General features: G+C 39.6%; 1 protein-coding gene across 4 annotated transcripts in view; it reads left to right on the forward strand.

Moving 5' to 3' along the window:
* The window catches only part of usp36 (ubiquitin specific peptidase 36), an 84209-nt gene that overhangs the window by 22087 nt on the left and 40506 nt on the right, over positions 1–21616 (forward strand). For all 4 annotated transcript variants that reach the window (XM_043714918.2, XM_043714917.2, XM_088000688.1 and 1 more), the window contains exons 2-6: positions 6544–6805; positions 8749–8967; positions 19508–19618; positions 20698–20800; positions 21536–21603. In XM_043714918.2, the coding sequence (XP_043570853.2) occupies positions 6553–6805; positions 8749–8967; positions 19508–19618; positions 20698–20800; positions 21536–21603 (754 nt within the window). In that variant the 5' untranslated portion in view covers positions 6544–6552. The remainder of the gene's footprint in view (positions 1–6543; positions 6806–8748; positions 8968–19507; positions 19619–20697; positions 20801–21535; positions 21604–21616) is intronic.

The following is a 21616-nucleotide window of genomic DNA, read 5'->3' on the forward strand; positions in this document are numbered from 1 at the left end:
AAATTGTTGGCTTTTTTTTCCTCGGTTGATTTTTGAAGTATGATACTTCTGTCATTTATTGCCTCTTAATCATTAATCTGACTTTGAGAATGTGTATGGGATATGAGCAGATAAGGAAAGATTTAAGTTCTGAGTTTTGTGAAACGAGGTTCAGCTGAGCATGACTCAGATCAGCTAAGAACTTGCAGTTAACAATGGGGTGCTGGAGGCAAAGGTTAATAGGTTAACAAGGTGGAAAATCATTGATTATGTAGAGCCAGAGCCATTTAACATTCATTATGTAAGGTCAGTTTAACAAGGCGAAAAGTATTCATTATTTGAAGTCAGTTACGGTTAAGAACATTCGTTATGTAACAGCAGATGGCTTAATCTTAACAATCAGCGAGTGTCACCCAATCAATATGTATGTTGCATTATCTGAATGCCCCTCCCTTTAAAATGACTATAATTCATGAAGAAACTGCTGTTCCAGAGAGAAGACAGAACTCATGTCCCAGCACACATGGGTGAGCATTCTCTCTCCCTCCAGGGCCTGGAATAATTATGGAGGTAAAACTATACTGTGTCTCTGAGCGTTTTTCTTCGACTGAGGTGGAAAATGGGATGACAACTTGAACATTGCCTCCCTGTATGCTCTTGCTGTTTGTTTTTGATTTGCCAACATTTGAAACCGTCTAGCCTGTGAGATGACTGCTATTCTTAAAGAACTTCTGTGTTCTATATAAAAAGCGAATAGCTTTAAAGGAATTTGATACTTATAAGAATAAATGCAATGCCATTTCAGTGAGCATTGTATCTGGATTAGTTGAAGAATTGGTAATAATGGCTTCTGAGAATGGACCTTGCAAAATTGAAATCAAAGCATTTTATTGAACAGAATTCTACTGTGTAAGAAAGGATATGGTTTTCCTTGTGCATAGTTGTTTATTCTAGAGGTATTATGTCAGTGCAGATTCAGAACTGTAGTGAGCTTCCACAGACAGTAGTGTGATAAATGACTAGATTACCTGTTTCAGTAATGTTGATAGACATGCTGGCCTCTATGACTCTTTGATCTATGCCTCCATATGCTTCAGAGGCCTGGCCAACCCACAGCAGGCACCTCAAAAATACCACACATGTTCCAGCTGTGGTGCTTTTGCTGGTGAAAAAGGGTGACCCTTTTTGTCCTTCATGGGTGTGCCAGTCACTCAAATTCAGCTCTGGTGGGCAGAACATATTCTGATACAACCTGAACTGGATCTTTAAAACAATTGCATTATTCAGAATTTGGTTGTGGTAGGAGATTCCCAGGAAGACATTGGAACTGCAAAAGGATTTTTTCCAAAATTCGTAAAGAAGAGGTCATCCATCTCCAGTAACTCACTCGGACTCTTGACTTGTGACTGACCAAAATGAAGGTTCATTTGGGAAGCTACCTAATACCTCGAGAGAATTTGTATGCCAACGGTGAAGTTGAAGTGTTAGAGAGACTATACAGAGATCCATGCAACTTGCCTACATGACCCTCCAAGGACTACCTGTCCCACATTTGGCAGGGCCTGCAAATCACACATTGAATGAGTCAGGCATCTCATAAACCGATTGGAAGCATGTCGCCCTCAATCCTGGCCAAGAGGGGAAAATTATGCTATAAAGTCACTACAACATTAGTGAAAAATCAGCAAAATGAATTGTCCCACTCTTTTGATTATTGCAAGCGAAGTTCAAGGGCTCAGCAGTTCAGATTTTGAAAAAGCACTTCTGAGTTGGGGATAGATTATTCCAGAGCTGGATGCAGAAGAGGTTAGAGTATGAAAGATTAAATGGAGAGCGATACATGGGAGTGACCTTATCCCTGATAAACATGATGGGAGAAGCAAGAGCAAGTCGAGTTTTAAAGTCTGGGTGATGTGCAGTTAACAGTTGGGGGAGATTTGAGAAGGACAAGAGGGTGTTGACACTGACAGGAAGATCATTTATAATGCAAATTAAAATCATTGAGCGTGAGCAGTCAATTCATAAATAAGTTGGTGTGGAAGGAGAATGTGGTGAAGATATTTTGGTAAGAGTATTTAATGCTGATTGGAAGGGAGATGGAGAGGGGTGGAACATGGTGAGATACTGAAAGAAGGTGAAAGTGTGAGAGAAGAAGTTGTTATTCCAGAATGAGATCTGACGATAATTGCCACACAGTTACAGTGGCATTCTTCTTGAGTCAAGGGGTTAAAGATACAACTGGGTGGGGAGGCTTCATTAACAGGCAAGGTGTCATTCACCCACAATGTTGGTGCAGTCATTAACAATAAGTTCATGAGTGCCAAGGGCCCTTGTTCTCCAGTACTTGAGCATCCTGGGGAGCTAAGTATAGAGAGTTGGTAAGATGGGGTGGGTGGCTGCTGGTCTGAGTTAGACAGGAAGGAATTTAGTAAGGCTAACCACCAGAGGGAATACTGTGCAGAAAGGAGTGGATTAGGCAATGTGAGGTTGTTGCTTGTAATGATTAATGTTTAATATCTTCACGAATAGTAACTTTTTTGAACTCCACTGTTGGCTCAGTATGAAAATATTCACACAGCTTTGATTTACTGTACTAAGTGACAAGTTATGTTGCATGTAATTCAAGTCCATGATCTGTTTTATTTATTTGTGGTAAATTGCAGACTGCTGTTGCATCCTGTGCATACCACAGTTGAGAAATTATGTTCTACATATGTACCTTCTTTGTAGTCAGGTCATTTCTCAGACATTCTTCTTATTCAAGACCCTTCTATGTTTTGGAAATACCCTGAACCTGTTATTTATTAAATGATTGAAGTATTAAACTTGCTATTGTAAATATTGGAAGATTTTGAAAATGAGAAATTAATGAAGTTCAGGCAATGACAGTACTGTCAAGATGATTAATTTACAACTTGATGTTACAACCTTTAAATGTAAAAGCAAGAATTTCTTTATTCCTCCTCCAACTCTCCCTGACATGTCAGTCTCTTATTGGTAGTCACCTGTTTGATATGGTTTACCTTGAATCAAGTTATTAAAATTCGTCAACCATTCAATTGTCTTTGCCTCACTTTTTCGATTTGGAAATGATTGAACTATTTCCTCATAGAGTAAAAAATTATTTGTAAGCACTGAGTACTCCTAAACTACATACACCCAGTTTAAACCAAATGCTTAGCTGCTAAATATAAAGAATTTGAACTCTCAGGTCCTAGACTTGCTACCAACATGAAAATCATTTTTTTTTTGCAGAAGTGTAGGGTCAATTTGGTCTGATGAACCAAGTCAGGTCTGATGAACTTGGTGCATATTTAGTAAAGTGGTCACAATGCTAAACGCCCTCCGGTCATCCTTTTAAGAATGGCTGCTAGCCCTGGTGACAGGTGTTGCATTAATGTGTTACAGCAAACATTAAGTTAACTTCTGTAGGTGACACCTCACTTAGCCATGCTAATTTGTTTTCTCTTTTAAGTACTTCCGTTCCACTTATTTCAATCCTTCTGTGGAAAACCACAGAAGCAGTTAACAAATGTAATTTTTTGTGTGATTATTTTCTCCTTTTTAATACTCACCATTATTTGACTCCACCCCTCTTTTTAGTTAATATAATAAAGAACAACATACAATTTCTTGCTTTTTATCCTCAAAATGTATGTGTTTACCTGACATTGAAATTTATTTATCTTTTTTTCTACAACCGATACCATCGGGGAGAAGGTACAGAAGCCTGAACACACACACCAGCTGGTTTCGAAACAGTTTCTACCCTACTGTTGAAAGAATATGGAATGGACTCTCAAACTCTTAACATTCACCTGTACCTGTGTTTTGTTTTTGCCACTGTTTACCTATTATTTACTTATCTATGCTACTGAACTCTGTGATCTGCGGGATTGCTTGCAAAACAAAGCTTTTCACTGTGCCTTAGTACACATGACAATAAATTCAATTCAATTCAATTTTTTTGGTATCCGATTGACGTCATAAGTTTCTATGATTTCTAAATTGCCGACAACATTTGTAAAATCTGGATTTGTGCAAGCTGACCAGTCAGTCTTTTCATGCAGTCAGAATGAAATGGCTCAATCAAGTGCAAATGTTAATATATTTCTATGTGGGATACATGTTCTCAATCTGATTTGTTTGTCCGGTTAAAAAAAAAATCCATGTTACTGATTTATATTCATCATAATTGCTCTTTATTCCCATCTTCCAAAGAAGCAACAGATCCATTATATTTTAAAATTAATTGTTGTAGCTAATTTTGTGGTTAGTTTCTTAGTTAAAAGTAAATGGTGCTGAATCCTAAAGTAAAAATTGTATGAAAGTTTATTTAATATCTACTTTTTTAAAAAAAGTCACCACAGTCCTACCAGACAAGAGAGCTGGTTTCTCATTAGATAGATAATTGGTGGTGGTTTAAACTGAAGGTCACCATGCCTCGAGGGAGGTCAGGTTGAGAAGGAGATTGCTTCATAAGACCATAGGAGCATAAATTAGGCCATTAAGCCCATTGAGTCTGCTCTGCCATTCTGTCATGGCTGTTGAGTTGTCAATCCCATGCTCCTGTTTTCTCCCCATAACCCTTGATTCTCTGGAACCTGTCTACCTCAGTGATAAATATACTCAATGACCCAGCCTCCACACCCTTTTAGATTTTAGATCCCTTCTTTTAGATTACTTAGTGTGGAAACAGGCCCTTCGGCCCAACAAGTCCACACCGACCTGCCGAAGCGCAACCCACCCAAACCCATTCCCCTACACCTAACGCTACAGGCAATTTAGCATGGCCAATTTACCTAACCTGCACACTTTTGGACTGTGGGAGGAAACCGGAGCACACGGAGGAAACCCACGCAGACACTGGGAGAATGAGCAAACTCCACACAGTCAGTCGCCTGAGGCGAGAATTGAACGCGGGTCTCTGGCGCTGTGAGGCAGCAGTGCTAACCACTGTGCCACCGTGCCGCCTTCTGTGGCAATGAATTCCATAGATTCACCACTCTCTGGCCGAAGAGGTTTCTCCTTATCGCCGTTGTAAGAGATCTTCTTTTTACTCTAAGGCTGTGCTCTCTGATCCTAGTCTCTCCTAACAATGGAAACAACTTGCCAACATCCATGCTATCCAGGCCATTGAGTATTCTGTAAGTTTCCATTAGATCTTTCTTACCCCCCCCCCGCCCCATCCTTCTAAACTCTGTTGATTATAGACCCAGAGTCCTCAAACATTCTTCGTGTGTGCCTCAACCATTGCAAGAATTGAACCCACACTTTTGGTGTCACTCTTATGATGTGAGTGCTTTAGAATAATTGAAAAAAATCATGCAATTAAGTATACACAGTAATGTGTCAGACTAGATTTTGAATAATTTTTGGTGTGCATGCTGAGGTAAAGACATTTTAAGTCCATTTTGTAAGTTTTGGTTCAATGAGGGAAAATGATAGTTGTGAAATATGTTTTTGGTAAATTGCCTGGATTGAACTAAATTATTCTGATAGTAAGGGGTGCCTGTGCATAAATTTCCAAACATACAACTTTTTTTGATTAAGTGCGAATGTTTAGATCCTTGGTTCATGAAGAGAAGTCTCATTTTTAAAAATGTTTTGTACCTTTGCACTTTCTGTACTATTTGGTATCTTCTGGACAAAGATGTGCACATTAGATGGACTGGGCATTCTCAATTGCCCTGAAGTGTCCAATGATGTGCAGTCAAAATGGGCTAGCCATGGTAAATATGGAGATATGAGGATAAGGAGGGGCTAGGTTTGGGTGTGATGCTCTTAAGAGGGTTGGTGCAGACTTGATAGGCCGAATGGTGTCTCTCTGCACTGTAGGGATTCTATGATTCTACCTACAAAAAAAATTTAGTTCAGACATTAATGTTTAATGGGGTTGGGGTATCGATCATTTTTCAACACCAAAGCAGAGCACAGTGTAGAATGCAATAGTTTGTGTCTGTATACCAGATAAATGTGGACTGTCTGTTATTTATACACTGTGAAAATTTGCTATCATTCTATTATTACTCTGGTCAAAAGGGAGTCTTATTGAGGAACTGTAGAGCAATATGTTCAATTAAAGTTGATGCAGTATGTCAAAAAAACTTGAAAGGAGAGCTATCTTTTCCATTTTGAGAAGATATTGAGAAATGTGCGACCACTGTTGTCACGAAGATTTAATAAAAGACAAACAGATTAAATTCTTCGCCCTAAATTGGTGCAAGTCGTTATGTCTCCTCCTGACTCCTGTCTGCTGCTCATCTTGGTTAATCTTTGCGTTTCAGCTGCCCTAATTCATAGGCTGGGAAGATATTGCAAAGATGGAGTGCAGTTTCAGTGAAAGATCCTTCTGGAGAAAAATGTTACTTGTTCTCGTTGAAATGAATATTAATTACCAAATTTTAAAAATTAACCTTGCCTCAGCTGAAATACCCTATGTGATAACTTTGGTTTAATGTGGCATTGATATAAAGGGAACAAGGTTAGTTCAACCTTGTATTGATTGGTTCATTATGCTGTTGGTGGAAGATAATTTAGCTCATGATATTTTCTGTATTACAGTTATGCACCATGCCGATAGTAGACAAGTTGAAAGAAGCCCTGAAGTCTGGACGAAAAGATTCTACTGATGAAGGTGACCTTAACAAATTGCTAACCGCTTCAGCAAAGAAGATTCTTCTTGAGAAAATTGAATTTGAGCCTGCCAGCAAGGGCTTTTCCTGTCAACTAGAAAGTCTGAAGAGCAAATATGTCATTTTGAATCCGAAAACCGAAGGTGCAGTTGGCCAGAAAAATGGTTGTTCCACCCCAACCAAAAAACAAGGTATGCATATCCAACATCCTTTATTTGCATTTTATTATCAAGTACACCCCGTGGTTCAGTGGGAGGGGATGGGACGTGTTACTACAGCTTTGTTTTTCTGAAACTGGTGTGAACTGATGATTTTAACACTGACAAATATAACTTCATGTCACTTACAATCATTTTAATAGTGTTAATAAGGAATGTCTCTGAGTAATGAAAAATTAGTATACAATGGCTAAATATTCCCTCTGTCTGTGGTTCTTTTTGTGATCCTTAGCCCTTGCTCATTATATCCTCTTGTTTTGGTTTCACTACATCAAACCTGCCTTTTTCTTGGTTTATCTGAAGGCTAGTCAGTGTCATATTCATTTGTTTGCTTTGTGTACTCTAATTGCCTGCAACCTTCAATAGCAAGCTTGTCCTTTGAAATTGGCATTTTTATATTTCACGGTGTGTAGAACTCCAAATTAGTTAATCTGTGTCCTGAAATCTAAATTTCCTGGCTGTATTTCTCAATCTTGTACAAAGTTATCTGTAGTTTCACCTATTCCTTGCCTGAGCCCTTGGAAATTCTAACTGGTAGATCCAGTGGTATGGAAGGATAGGAATGCTAAACCTTTCAAAATTTGCACCTGCGGTTTTGCTGTCCTTTTCAGTCAGGTCCCAGCTGCTAATTTGTAATCCTGTATCCCCTGTTTGCAAAATGTATAGCTGGCTCTCCTTTTGTTTCAAGTGTCTTTTCAGTAATTTTTGCAAGTCAAATGCATTTGTGCTTAAATTTCTCAAATATTTCTGTGACATCATCAGCTTCCCCTTGAGCTGATATATTTAGCTTTTATTTTCCACTGGACTCACTCTTATTTTCTTCTGGCTATAATGTGGATCTCATTTTCAAACAAGCAACACATTCACCTTTTGTATTACTCCCAGTTGCTCACTATGGTGATATGTTGATACTGTATGAGTTTTGCATTGCTTGAATGACCACACTTCAGGCTTCAAGGGATAAGAACTTTTCCTTGTTAAATTCTACAGGCTGATTACAAGGGAAGAAGCACTGGTTCACTGCACTCCAGAACCAAGTTCTCTGATGCATTACATGCACGTTCAGATGTATCTGTGAAAATATTCCAAACTGAGACAAACTTATGTAACTTCAGTTCCTAGCTTTACTTTATAGTTTAAGTATATATACAACAGTACAAAAGTTCGTATGTTGGTCATCCATGTTAGCATTTGCTCTGGAAAATGTAAACAACCCATATTTATGCTTCTTAATGATTTCAGAGAAGGATAGCCTTTTTATTTGTTACCTATGACAGAGAGATTGGGTATTATAAAGTTAAGCATCATGTCTTGATATACGTCTTTAAGTTTAACTGATATTTTTGAGGTCTGCTGAGATGCTAAGTTTCCACTTAAAACATGATTTCCAAGGGTGGGATGTGTCTGTATCTAAATATTCAGCACTGTCAACTGGCTAGTTCTTGTACAAGGAGTTTAGACATTGACTTTTGTTACAGTAAAGCTCTCCAATTAATATTTGGAGTTTATGTTTCAAGTCCAGTGACACTTAATGCATTTTCCTAACTATCATCAGTTCTGATGAAGAGTCAGTTGACGTGCAACATTAGCTCTGATTTCTCTGCACAGATGCTGCCAGATGTGCTGAGTGATTGCAGCAATTTCTGTTTTTACTTTGATTTCCAGCATCTGCAGTTCTTTTGGTTTTTATTTACAGATTTAGAGTTGTTCTGTGATTGCAAATTAGACTGTAGCTCAATTTATAAAAACCTACTTTGCTGATTTTAGTTGATGTCAGCTTTCAGATCAGTACTTTTCAGTAGATGTGGAAGTAAAGATAATGTAATCAAAAGTAAGAAATTGGTCAGATATGCAGTTGAGTTTTCACCACTTTCTTTGACCTCAAGTACATTCTGCTTTTATTTGCTTGTTTTCAGTCTATGAAACCAGCAGCACTTCAAATGATGGGATTCCAGCCCCTCAGAAAGTACTGTTTCCAATGGAGAAGTTGTCCATGAAATGGGTCCGTGTGTGCAGAGTTGGTGCTGGACTCCACAACCTGGGAAATACATGTTTCTTGAACTCCACTATACAGTGCTTGACTTACACACCGCCACTGGCCAATTACCTCCTCTCAAAAGAGCACAGCAGGACATGTAAGTTCTACAGAATCTGAGTTCTTTGAAACTTGTGGTATTGCAAGATTCTGATACTCATTTTTATACTTGAAAGCTGATCTTACTCAAGATTTTTGTTGCATAAGCTCAGCAGTGTTTCAGTTATGTTTGTTGCTCATCTTGTTTGTACTGAGCGTATTCATCTCGGAGAAAGTGAGAACTGTAGATGCTGGAGATCAGAGTCAAGTGTGTGGTGCTGGAAAAGCACTGCAGGTCAGGAGAATCGACGTTTTGGGCATAAGGCCTTCATCTGGAATGAGGCTTGGGGGCTGGGGAGGGTTAAGAGATAAATGGGAGGGGGTTGGGCTGGGTGTGCAATAGATAGATGGAGGTGGGGGTACTGGTGATTACATCAGAGAGGAGGGTGGAGCGGATAGGTGGGAAGGAAATGGACAGGTCACGAGGGCGGTGCCGAGTTAAAAGGTTGGATCTAGGATAAGGTGGGGGGGGGGGAAGGGGAAACGAGGAAACTGGTGAAGTCCACGTTGATCCCGTGTGGTTGGAGGGTCTCAAGACAGAAGATTTCCTCCTCTAGGCGTCGGGTGGTTGGGGTTTGGTGATGGAAGAGGCTCAGCACCTGCATGTCCTTGGCACAGTGGGAGGGGACGCTCAAGTGTTTGGCCACAGGGCAGTGGGATTGCTTTGTCCCAGAGATGTTCTGAGGTTGAACATTCATGTTGAGTACAAACCTGAAGTGAAAGTTAAAAAAAGTCATATCTGCTAACAGCTTGTAGAAATTTAGAAAGTGTACTTTGTGAATTGACGTAGTTGGTACTGATGTTGCTGCTGACATAATTGTTCCTGACCTGAAGCAGGAAAGATTTAACTAGATTTGGAATATTTGGTCTTGATGTGAGAGTAGAACTGGTAGGAGGTCGATGGAAAGATGCTGAGTTTGATTCCTTTAAGGAAAGAGGAAAGCTGCCAGAAAATCTGGTGATGTTTTGTACTGACCAGCCAGCACAGCAAGGTTTGAAGCAGGTCGGTCATCTGCCCTGTCAGCTGCAGCTTGTATCATTGCCATGGGAGACCTAAAGGAGATTGAAATAACATCCATAAATTAATTATGAAGTATTCTATTTCACAGCAGCTGATTGAAGACCAAGTGCAAGCTCTGCGTTTTTCCAAATTAATTTGGGTACATGGAAATTGACCTTATTGAGATGGATGTTGATCGCATTGCTTCTCTCAACTTAATCCATGTGAGAATAACTGCAAAATTGAACTTGAAAAAAAAAATTTGGTTTAACACCTGATTGGCTAATTCTCATTTTTAATGGTTTTCAGTAGATTGAATATTTTAGCCTATTTGTTTTCACTTTAATATCATCAAACCCATCAATTTCATTTTCTCAAATTTTTTGTGGGTTTTATATGTAATGTAGACTGTTGTATTTAATTATGAAATCATTTTCTCTTTTAAAATGTGCAGTGTTGGTGTTAGTAACTGGAGGGCAGGTAATGACGTAAGCTGGAGCAGAGAATAGACTTCAGCATTTTTGTTTTTCATGCAGGTTAATATTTCACTTTATGCTGACAAACTGTTTTTGTGTTTTGAATTGACTGACCAATAAGATTATTAGGGGTCAGCTCAGTTGATTGGATGGACAGTTTGCAATGTACGGTAATGGCAACAGCATAAGTTCCAATTCCCACACCGACTGAGGCAATAATGAAAGTTCCAACTTCTCAACCTCTCCCCTGGCCTGAGGTGTTGTGGCTCTTAGGTTAAACCACAACCAACTGTCTCTCTAATAAGGGAGCAGTCCCATGATTCAGTTGGACTGTGGCGACTTTACATTCACCTTCCACTCCCAATGTCACTGCATCCTTCAATGTTACAGTTAGTAGTAGTTTGAAGGTGATGAGCTCAGTGGACTATTCAGTAAACCTTCATCACATTGATTCAACACATCCTGTTCTCAATAATGGTATCATGATGATCTTTCCATTGGGCCCTTCTAATTTTGGCAAAGTGGGCCTAGCTCCTTGTGGTTGCTGATCCCATTGCAAAACAAGAAATAAATTTGTAATCTCAAGCATAATCTAATCCAATGTCTGTCAGAGCTATATTTAAACAAATATAGTTACGTTTGAGACCTATTTCCAAGTTGTTGAGACACAGCGCCTTAACCCAGGTGTGTTATTGTCTTGCGTGTTCTATTCCCTGAATGTAACTCGTCGACCTTGATCAAAAATTGTCAGAATTTGCACTTTGGTAAAATTAATGAGTTTTCATTTACAGGCAAGCCTATTCATTGCTAAGTTCACAATTAGATCAAGGCTCTGATTTATTCATGTGTACGTTGGCCTAAAATATCAGGTACACATTGTGATATCACAAACAGTAGTACAAATGTAGGAAAGGCTGGATTCTGTTGCTTTTTTATGCAGTATGGATGGGCCATAACTAAGTTTAAACTAGTTAGTTCCACTTTTTTATGATTACACCACTGTTTATTAAAAATAAATAGTTCAATGTAAATGTTTTCATTCATACAAATTTGTGATCTGGAAAGTAGGGGTATGGAGAAAATTACCACCACCAACCTTCCTGCAGCTTGGAGGTTGTGTGACCTTGGTGTGTGAGACTGAAGTGTATTCATTAAGTAGCAGCACATTCTGCAATGTTCAGCACTAGAAACTGGCACGGTTCTGTACTGGGATGTTAGTCTGAAATGTAGCAAAAGCAGGTTGATGCTGCATGCAGAACTTGTCCTGAGGCTGTACATGCATTTGGCAACCAACAGTGGATCCATATAAAAAGAAACTAGCTACAGTGTTGACTTTGTTATCTTCTTCTCTGACTGTACAGCTTACAAACTGTCCATTTCCCAGTGCTCTAATTCAAAAATAAAGCCTGTTAGAAGACAGATGGAACATAGAAAAAAGGAGTACATTGAGCAAAGATTGCTTTGGAAGTTCTTTGCAGGTTTAATGGATTGTTTGTTGATTTAGGATGAGAGTGAAGGCAAAGTAAACCTTTTTACACCATACTGACTGGTCTGTGTAAACAGTATTTTGTCCACTATACTCCATCTTGGGGAGCTGTTCAACACTGGGGAAGTAGCAATGCAGTATAGATTAACATAATGAATATGTTAATAAACATTTTGATACTTTTTAATCATGAGAGAACTTTGGCAGTGAGCGGGTGGAGTGTGTGGATAGATGAGAAAGAGAGAGAGAGAGAGAGGGAAGACAGGGAAGGAGAAAAGCTGGTCATGGGGACCATGAATCTGTTAAACTGGGTTGGCTATGCTGAAAGCAGCCCATGTCACATCAGAACATGGCATGTAGAGGTTGGTAAAAAAACATGCAATGAGGTTTTCAGACTCTATATTGGACTCTGTAATGAGTCTCAGAGGCCGTAGGGTCTCCAAGTGGAAAATGAGATGCCTTTTGTCTCATTTGTGCTGAGCCTTTCTGGAGCACTGCAGCAGGCCTGAGCTAGAAATGCTGGTGTGTTGTGGTAAACAGGGTAATGAAGAAACCATCTGGTATACTTGCCTTTATTGGTCATTGCATTGTGTGTAGGATTTGGGAGGTCAAGTTGCTGGTGTACAGGACATTGGTTAGGCCACTTTTCGAATACTGCGTTCACTTTTCTAATCTCCCTGCTATAGGAAATATGTTGTGAAAAACTTGAAAGGATTCAGCAAAGATGTACAAAGATGTTGCCAAGGTTGGAGAGGCTGAATAGGCTGGGGCTAATTTTCCCTGGAGCTTCAGAGGCTGAGGGGTGACCTTTATAGAGGTTTTAAAAAATCATAAGGGGCATGGATAGAGTGAATAGTCAAGGTCTTTTCCCAGGGTAGAGGAATCCAAAACAAGAGGGCATAGGTTTTAAGGTGAGGGGCAAGATGTAAAAGGGACCTAGGAGCAACTTTTTCACGCAGAGGGTGGTATGTGTATGGAATGAGCTGCCAGAGGAAATGGTGAAGGCTGGTACAATTACAACATTTTAAGAGGCATCAGAATAGATAGATGAATGAAGAGGTTTTAGAGAGATGTGGGCCAAATGCTGGCAAATGATAGATTAATTTAGGATATCTGGTCAGCACGGATGAGTAAGAATGAAGAATATGTTTCTGTGCTGCACATCTGACTCGAAGTCACAGGCATCTGGAAGCTCAGGGCTTTTACAGAACATAATGGAAAATGTCTCAGGATTGGATGCTTGACAATGTACTATTTGTAATTGTAATAAGTGCCCTAGATTCAGAAACACAAAAATCCCTGCCTTCCCCTTCATTTTTTGTTTATGCATCATTGCCCTTTGTTGAGAAGGGCACTGCTTGTCACTGGCCACTCTGGTGTTTCCTTTCTTCTGGGTGGTGGAATACAAATAAAGATTTATGCACTTGTTCACTGTATCCAACACCTGCACACACACGGCACGGGTGCCGGGGAAAAATAAGCACTACCGCTGTTAGGAAGTAGTGTGGGGGAAAATGGAAAAAAAACACAGGAGTGTGAGAGGTTCTGTCCACTCTGAGAGCTGGCTCTGAGGGAGCTGGATCAGTGTGTGATACTCATCATTGTTGTGTTAAGGAGGGGGAACTGACTTCTGAACTGCCCTGGACCACACAGTGCGTAAAACAAAAGAGAAAAATAAATAAACAGAAAGTGGTCAAATTAGCAGCTGATTCCAAGTTATGGGGTGCACAGGAGACAGACATAATACAATGAATTGGAGGAAACAAACACAACCTCTATGCACGCTAACTTACATTGCTGTCAGTGTGATTCTGTTATTTAAAAACTTTTGTCTTTGTTTTCAAATTCCTTTATAACCCACTTGCTGAAAACGTTTTCTGCCTCGAAATTGTGACAAATTGAGTTCACTCTGGGGAAACTGAGATTGTCCATTTTGAACCTGAAATGACATTCTTATTCTTTTGCATAAAAAAAGGACGAGGAGCTGTGCAGCAGCAAATGGTTTCAGGTATTTCTGTATACAAATCACTAAAAGTTAAAACACAGTAATGAAAATAATTGTTAGGGCAAGCGAAATGTAACTTGGAATACAATAGAAAAGTTATACTTCAGTTGTATAAAACCTTACTTAGACTTCAGTTTTGGGCACCACGTTTCAAGCAAGGTATATTTGACTTTGGACAGTGTGCCATATCAATTCACGAGATGAAATCGATGTCGAAAGGTGTTAAATTGTGAATATGGCATCTTTAAGTTTCATTGAGTCATACAGCACGGAAACAGACCCTTCGGTTCAAACAGTCCACACGACCATAATCCCAAACTATCTGCCTGTATTGGCCCATATCCCTCCAAACGTTTCTTAGTTATGTACTTATCTAAATACCTCTTAAATATTGTAACTGTATCTGCATCCAGATACAGATCTGGTGGGGGGGGGCGGTGGTTTAAAAAGTTGCATCTCGTGTTCTGATCAGACCTTGAATGATGTTCCATTTTTGGTTGCCATTGACAATTGTCTGGTAGGATGTTTGTTTACTTGTTTCTTCATACTTTTAAAAATCTTTTTGACTGACATTTGCATTAAATCTTGGTAATCTAGGAATAGGATTTTTGAATTTATCAATGCCAGAGTTTAAATGTGAAATCTCTCTTTTATACAGAGTCATAGTCATAGAGATGTACAGCATGGAAACAGACCCTTCGGTCCAATCTGTCCATGCCGACCAGATATCCCAACCCGATCTAGTCCCACCTGCCAGCACCCGGCCCATATCCCTCCAAACCCTCCCTATTCATATACCTATCTAAATGCCTTTTAAATGTTGCAATTGTACCAGCCTCCACCATTTCCTCTGGCAGCTCATTCCATACACGTACTACCCTCTGTGTGAAAAAGTTGCCCCTTAGGTCTCTTTTATATCTTTTCCCCCCTCACCATAAACCTGTGCCCTCGCGTTCTGGATTCCCCGACTCCAGGGAAAAGTCTTTGTCTATTTATCCTATCCATGGCCGTCACGATTTTGTAAACCTCTGCAAGGTCACCCCTCAGCCTCCGACGCTCCAGGGAAAACTGCTTCAGCCTGTTCAATCTCTCTCTATAGCTCAAATCCTCCAACCCTGGCGACATCCTTGTAAATCTTTTCTGAACCCTTTCAAGTTTCAACATCCTTCTGATAGGAAGGAGACCAGAATTGCACGCAATATTCCACTAGTGGCCTAACCAATGTCCTGTACAGCCGCAACATGACCTCTCAATTCCTGTACTCAATACTCTGACCAATAAAAGAAAGCATACCAAATGCCGCCTTCACTGTCTTATCTACCTGCGACTCTACTTTCAAGGAGCTATGAACCTGCACTCCAAAGTCTCTTTGTTCAGCAGCACTCTCCAGGACCTTACCATTAAGTGTATAAGTCCTGCTAAGATTGGCTTTCTCATATGCTGATGTATTTTCAGAACATCAAAGTAGCAAGACAGTTCAATTCAGTTTTAAGTTTCGTTCTTAGAAATATGATTTATCCAAAAATAATTGTTCTCTTCTGCCGCAGTGAACTAAGGTAATTGTGCTGTATTTCATTTTTGACTACATATTAATCACTTATCATGGATGTACTCGGAGGACTTTTGGATCAAAGCCTAAAGCAAGTTCTTGAGTTTTTTTTGAGCTCATCACATTGAGAGATATTGCTCCTTGGGAATTGGACATTTTTAATCTTTATGTTGGCTCTGAGTTGTGCTGATTGTGAGAGTTCTTGAAGCACAAGCTTTGCATGGCTGTTTGATGACCTTGAGTAAACTTGACAAGCTTCCTAAGGCTGGCACTAGGGAGCACCCACGTGGGGCCTTCTGATGGGTAAATTTGGTAAAGCCAAATCTTGTTTCAGACTCCTGTCACTCCCACGTTGAGTTAAACACTAGTCGATTATTCTGAGCTTTTTCTGAATAAAATACTCCAACATCTAAAGTGCAACCCACCATGCTAGTGTACTTTTAAAATGCTTTCCACACTTCATTTTATGTTTGAACAGTAATACTCACTTCAAATTCCTCAAACCCATTCATCTCGGACCTTTTTGTCTGTTGACTCTACTTTCTTTCCATCAATTAGACTGAATTTAATAAAAACTGAAAGAACTGTGTTGAAAGTCGCACAACACTAGGTTATAGTCCAAGAGGTTTATTTGGAAGCACCAGTTTTCGGAGAGCTGCTCCTTCATCAGGTGGTTGAGTATAAGATCATAAGACACAGAATTTATAGCAAAAGCTTACAGTGTGATGTAACTGAAATTAAATATTGAGGAAGACCTGGATTGTTTGTTAAGTCTCTCATCTTTCAGAATGACCATATTGGTTTCAGTTCTTTAATATGTAAATCCCAAAACTTCTTTTAAAGTTACATTCTCAAGTGAACTTTTAACAGTCGAAAGAACCCTGGATGCCGTAAATCAGAAACTGCTGGTAAAGCTCAGCAGGTGTGGTAGCATCTGGTACTGCCAGACCAAACTTAAATTCTGGCTTCAACAGTAAAAGGATTACAATCCTTTCTTCCTGAAGTGTATATTGCCTGTTAGGAAAGGAGTCAGTGACTGGCTGTCGATGATTACTTTACTTTTCCATCATTTTGTTAATGCAACATTTCTGCCATTGCTGATGTCTGCCTGTGTGACATGAATCAAATTATAGCACAGTTATAATGCACGAATAAATTATTTGGCCTGTCACATCGGTGATGATTATCTGAAAGAGCGTTTCCCATGTCCCACTCCCCTGCCTTTTCTCTGCATCCTTGCAAATTATTTTCTTTCTCATATTTATCCAAATCTCTTTCGGATACCCTTTATCGAATCTATCTCCATCACTCACTCAACTTTCAGAATTTCGATCATTTCACTGCATGGGTCAAAAACCTTGCATCTTCTATTCCCTTCTGTCAGTATGAGCAGTAGCTGTCAATGTCCTCTGTCCAAACCCTCTCATAATTTTGACATCCTATTTAAAATCTCTTCTCAAGGGAAAAAAGTTCACCTTTCTCCAGTCTGTCCACAGCTTAAGTTCTTCCCTTGGAAGCATTCTTGTGAATTCCTTTTGCACCCTCTGTAATCTTTGATTTCTAATCCTTTAATGTTGGATAAATTAGGATTTCTTTAAGCTTATAGCACAGGTGGCTGTTGTAGTTTTTTGGTGTAGACTTGAAACACTGATGATACGATTCTAATTTCCTCTCCCAAATTTCTTTGAAAACTGATGAGAACTCTGCAACCCTATCATGCTGAAATCTGTACTGAGCACTTATCATTGTAGTTTTGTCTTTTCCAAATCTTGTTCCCACTTTCAAAATTGCTGAACTGGGTTCTTCCCTTAGTTCCTTTATAGGAAGGGACTGAAACACTGTGTTTTAAGTCACCTTTGAGCTCAAAATCTTACAACATTTTCTTCACTGATCAATAATGGACAGTGAACAATTACTGCAACCAGGCCAAAACATACCACGGAAGATTGTGTTTTCACCAGACCCATCCCCATTGACCTACACTTGTTGACCGCTGTTTCCCAAAATGTCTAATTTGAAATCTTCGTGATCATCCTCAAAAAGTTAAATAAACAAACAAATATAGCAGTAAGTTTTAGTTTTGGAGGGATACCGTTGAAATTAGGATAGCTGCACTAACCCTGTATCAAACATAAGGTTCTTATTGCCACGTTATAGAAAGGATGTAGACGCTCAGGACAGAATGCAGAGAGGATGTACCAGAAATGACCAGGTTGAACATTGGAGGAGGAGTGACCGGCTGGGTCTTTTCTGTGTTGAAAAGACCAGCCTGAGCAGTGACTTAACGGATGGCTTTCAAATGCTGACAGATTTGGGTAGAGCAGATCGAGAGAGAATGTTTCTCTAATTGGTATCGACATAACTGTAAGCAATCAATGTAATATAGTCTGGAAGAAGTCTAAGGAAATTTGGAAGGAACTTGCTTATACAGAGTGCAAATGTGAATGTTGCCACAGATTGATGTAAGCAAATAGTGTAGATGTATTTTAAAAGGAAGATGGAAAGGTCAGAGAAGGAAGGGAATAGAGGATTACGGTAACAGATTTGAGGAGACTTGAGTGGAATACGAATGGCAGTGTGGACTCTTCGTAGAAGAACCTATTTCTATGCTGGATATCTTATGTATGTATGTCACCCTCCGGTCCATTGCTTTGCATTTCTCTATCACTGCAGTCTGCTAAACCCAAATATCCTCTCCCAGTTGTCTGATTTTAAATTAGATTGTCCAACCTTGCCTGCCCTTCCCTGACACACCCTCCACCCTCCACCCCAAGTGATAGACTGAAGAGAGTTTTAGGTTAGATGAGATTACATTACAGTGTGGAAACGGGCCCTTCGGCCCAACAAGTCCACATCGACCCGCCGAAGCGCAACCCACCCATACCCCTACATTTACCCCTTACCTAACACTACGGGCAATTTAGTATGGCCAATTCACCTGACCTGCACATCTTTGGACTGTGGGAGGAAACCAGCGCACCCGGAGGAAACCCACGCAGACACTGGGAGAACGTGCAAACTCCACACAGTCAGTCGCCTGAGGCAGGAATTGAACCCGGGTCTCTGACGCTGTGAGGCAGCAGTGCTAACCACTGTGCCACCGTGCTGCCCACAAAGCCATCTGAGCCATCATCTCAGTCCTTATCTCTGGAAGTCTCTCCCTAAATGACAGTCACTGTTCTCTTTTTATATTTGAAATTAAACAAAACATCCTATACCCTCTCCCCTTAATTCTATTCAGTGACTCATTATCCACTCTTCTTGGTAAACATAGCTAGCAGCTGTAATGGACCATTCAGCCCCTCAAATCTGTTCAGTCATGCTTGTATTGATTGCTAGATCTGATTGTAACTGTTTAAATCCACACTCCTGTCTTCCTTGATAACCATACATGCTTGCTAAATAAGGGTGCAATGTTTTTCATGATAGTATCTTCAGAATATTTTGTACGATTAAGGTGTTTTATAAGTTTGTGTAATTGTTGCCATCAAACTCTGGTGTCTGAGTTGAAACTCATGCAAAAATAAATGTTTGAGAAGGTCCACTGTATTTTCTATCCCATGTACTGACCATTGAATGTGGCTAGCTGGTCAGCAGTTATTGGCTGTCCCTAGCTACCCTTGAACTGAATGGCTTGCTGGGCCATTTCAAGATGCAGTTGAGAGTCAACCACATGGCTGTGAGTCTGGAGTCGCATGTAGGCCAGATTAAGTGGGGAAGGCAAATTTCCTTCCCTCAAAGACATGAGTGAACCAGATGAATTTTTATAACATTCGGCAGTGATTTCATAATTATCAGTAGATTCTTAACTCCAATCTTTTTTTATTGAATTCAAATTCCATCATCCATTGTGGTGAGATTTGAACCTGGGTCCTCAGAATGTTAGCTGAGTTTCTGGATGAATGCTCCTGTAATAATACTACTTGGCCATTACCTTCCTCCTGAATCGATTTGATTGAGAAACACTTAGTTATTTGCAAGCTGTTGACATAAAATTCTTACCTGTGTTCAATTTATTGTTGCAGGTCCCCAGACTGGATTTTGTATGATCTGCATCATGCAGAACCATTTGATACAGGCCTTTGCCAACAGTGGAAATGCTATCAAACCATTATCATTCATTCGTGAACTAAAAAGTAAGTTATTAAGTGTTAATTACTGCAATCAGTTCTCTGAATCCAGTGGCATATTGTAGAGAAATAATTTGCAGTTCATTTGACTGAAAAATATTTAAGGTGACATTTATTCCAATCTGTTACACCTTTGCTAGGATTCCTTAGATTCCTTACAGTGTGGAAACAGGCCCTTCAGCCCAACAAGTCCACACCGACACTCCAAAGAGCAACCCACCCAGACCCATTCCTTTACATTTATCCCTGCACCTAACACTACGGGCAATTTAGCATGATCATGTCCTCAGAAATTTTGTTGTACTTTGTCAATGAATAATTTATTTGAGATCAGATTAACAAATAACTGATATAATTTCCAATTTATTGGAATAAGGCTAGGGCAGTCAGCCCTTTAAAACTGTTCCTGCTTTCAGTCAACCTTGCAAATCTGCATCTACCTTTGTTCCTCCGCTTGTCCAACAAAGATCTATCTATCTCCATTTTGAAATTTTAAACTGACTTGGCCTCAATTGATTTTTGAGGAAGAAATTGATCAAGCAATAAAATTGCTGAACACCGGTATAATGCTGGGATTTCACTCTGACAGCAGTACTTAGACAAGCGGCACTGGTCAAGTGAATTTCTGATGAAGGGCTTTTGCCCGAAACGTCAATTTTTCCTACTCCTTGGATGCTGCCTAACCTGCTGTGCTTTTCCAGCACCACTCTGATCTAAACTCTGGTTTCCAGCATCTGCAGTCCTCACTTTTGCCTAAGTGAATTTCTGAGATTACTGATGATGCTTAAATACTGTTTAACTGCTATGTAGCCTTAACCAACATTGATTCTGTGTAGTGCACTCAATTATAGCTTACTGACTTTCCATTCCCTGTTAGAATCAGGCTGCACTAAATACCATTATGTTTCTCCGTCTCTTCGGCACACTGCAGTTGGTTTGGCTCGGCTCACACAGATCTGTTCTTAAAGTATTTGCATGAAAATAACTTGCAGATACACCGGACTTGGATTTAAAATGGCCTCTAAGTTTGTGTAGTTGATGTAATACAAGGCATGTGTTGCTATAATTGCTCCTGTTAATTTCAGAAATAGCAAGACATTTTCGCTTCGGGAATCAAGAGGACGCACACGAGTTTCTGAGATACACAATTGATGCCATGCAGAAGGCCTGTCTGAATGGTTGTACCAAGTAGGTTTATTTTACTTTCTTTTATTAAGTATTTGGGGTGGAGGCTAATTCACTTTGTACTTGTGAAGAATTGGAAACAAACACTTTCTTTCTTTGGTGTAGGTTATCTGTTTTAATGAGTGAATTAGAAAAATGGATTCACTCTTTTGTTGCTAATTGAATTAGTGTTTTCTATGAGGCTCAGACCAGTAAATAAGTACTGCTGAGGATAACGTCTGTGAAATATGTTGACTCTGTTTCTGCCTCTACAAATGCTGCCAGATTGTCTAAGTTTCTGTCTTCTGTTTTTGTTTGAGGTCTCGAACATGTGCACTATTTTGTTTTTTATGTGGCATATTTCTTTCTTGTTTCCTTACTTTTACAAACACCTTAATTGAGAATACTTTGTTTCTTCAAGTTGTATGTCACAACTCACCAAATACTACTCGTTACGTCTTTCAAGTCTGAAACATCATATGAAACCTGCTATATTGTACAAATAAGTTAGCTGTTCTAGTTCATAATAAACTTCTGTGCACCAGAGGGAAGATTGTGGCTGAAATGCAGTGTATTTCTCACTACTTGGTTCAGTGAAATGCAGTTGGGATACAAAATAGTTTAATGCAAAAATAATAGGCTCCCCATGTCAATGTAGCAGTGCTTCGTATGCACATATGTACAGACATCATGTCTGTTCAATATAATTCTGATGTAATCGTGCAATTCTTTTTTCCTTTTGTCCTTCATGCTTTGAAGGTTAGACCGACAAACACAAGCTACTTCATTGGTACATCAAATTTTCGGAGGATATCTTCGATCTAGGGGTAAGTGGACTGG

The sequence above is a fragment of the Chiloscyllium plagiosum genome, unplaced genomic scaffold, assembly GCF_037043375.1.
Source record: "Chiloscyllium plagiosum isolate Xiang-an unplaced genomic scaffold, Cpla_swu_hap1 HiC_scaffold_25, whole genome shotgun sequence".
Taxonomy (NCBI): domain Eukaryota; kingdom Metazoa; phylum Chordata; class Chondrichthyes; order Orectolobiformes; family Hemiscylliidae; genus Chiloscyllium; species Chiloscyllium plagiosum.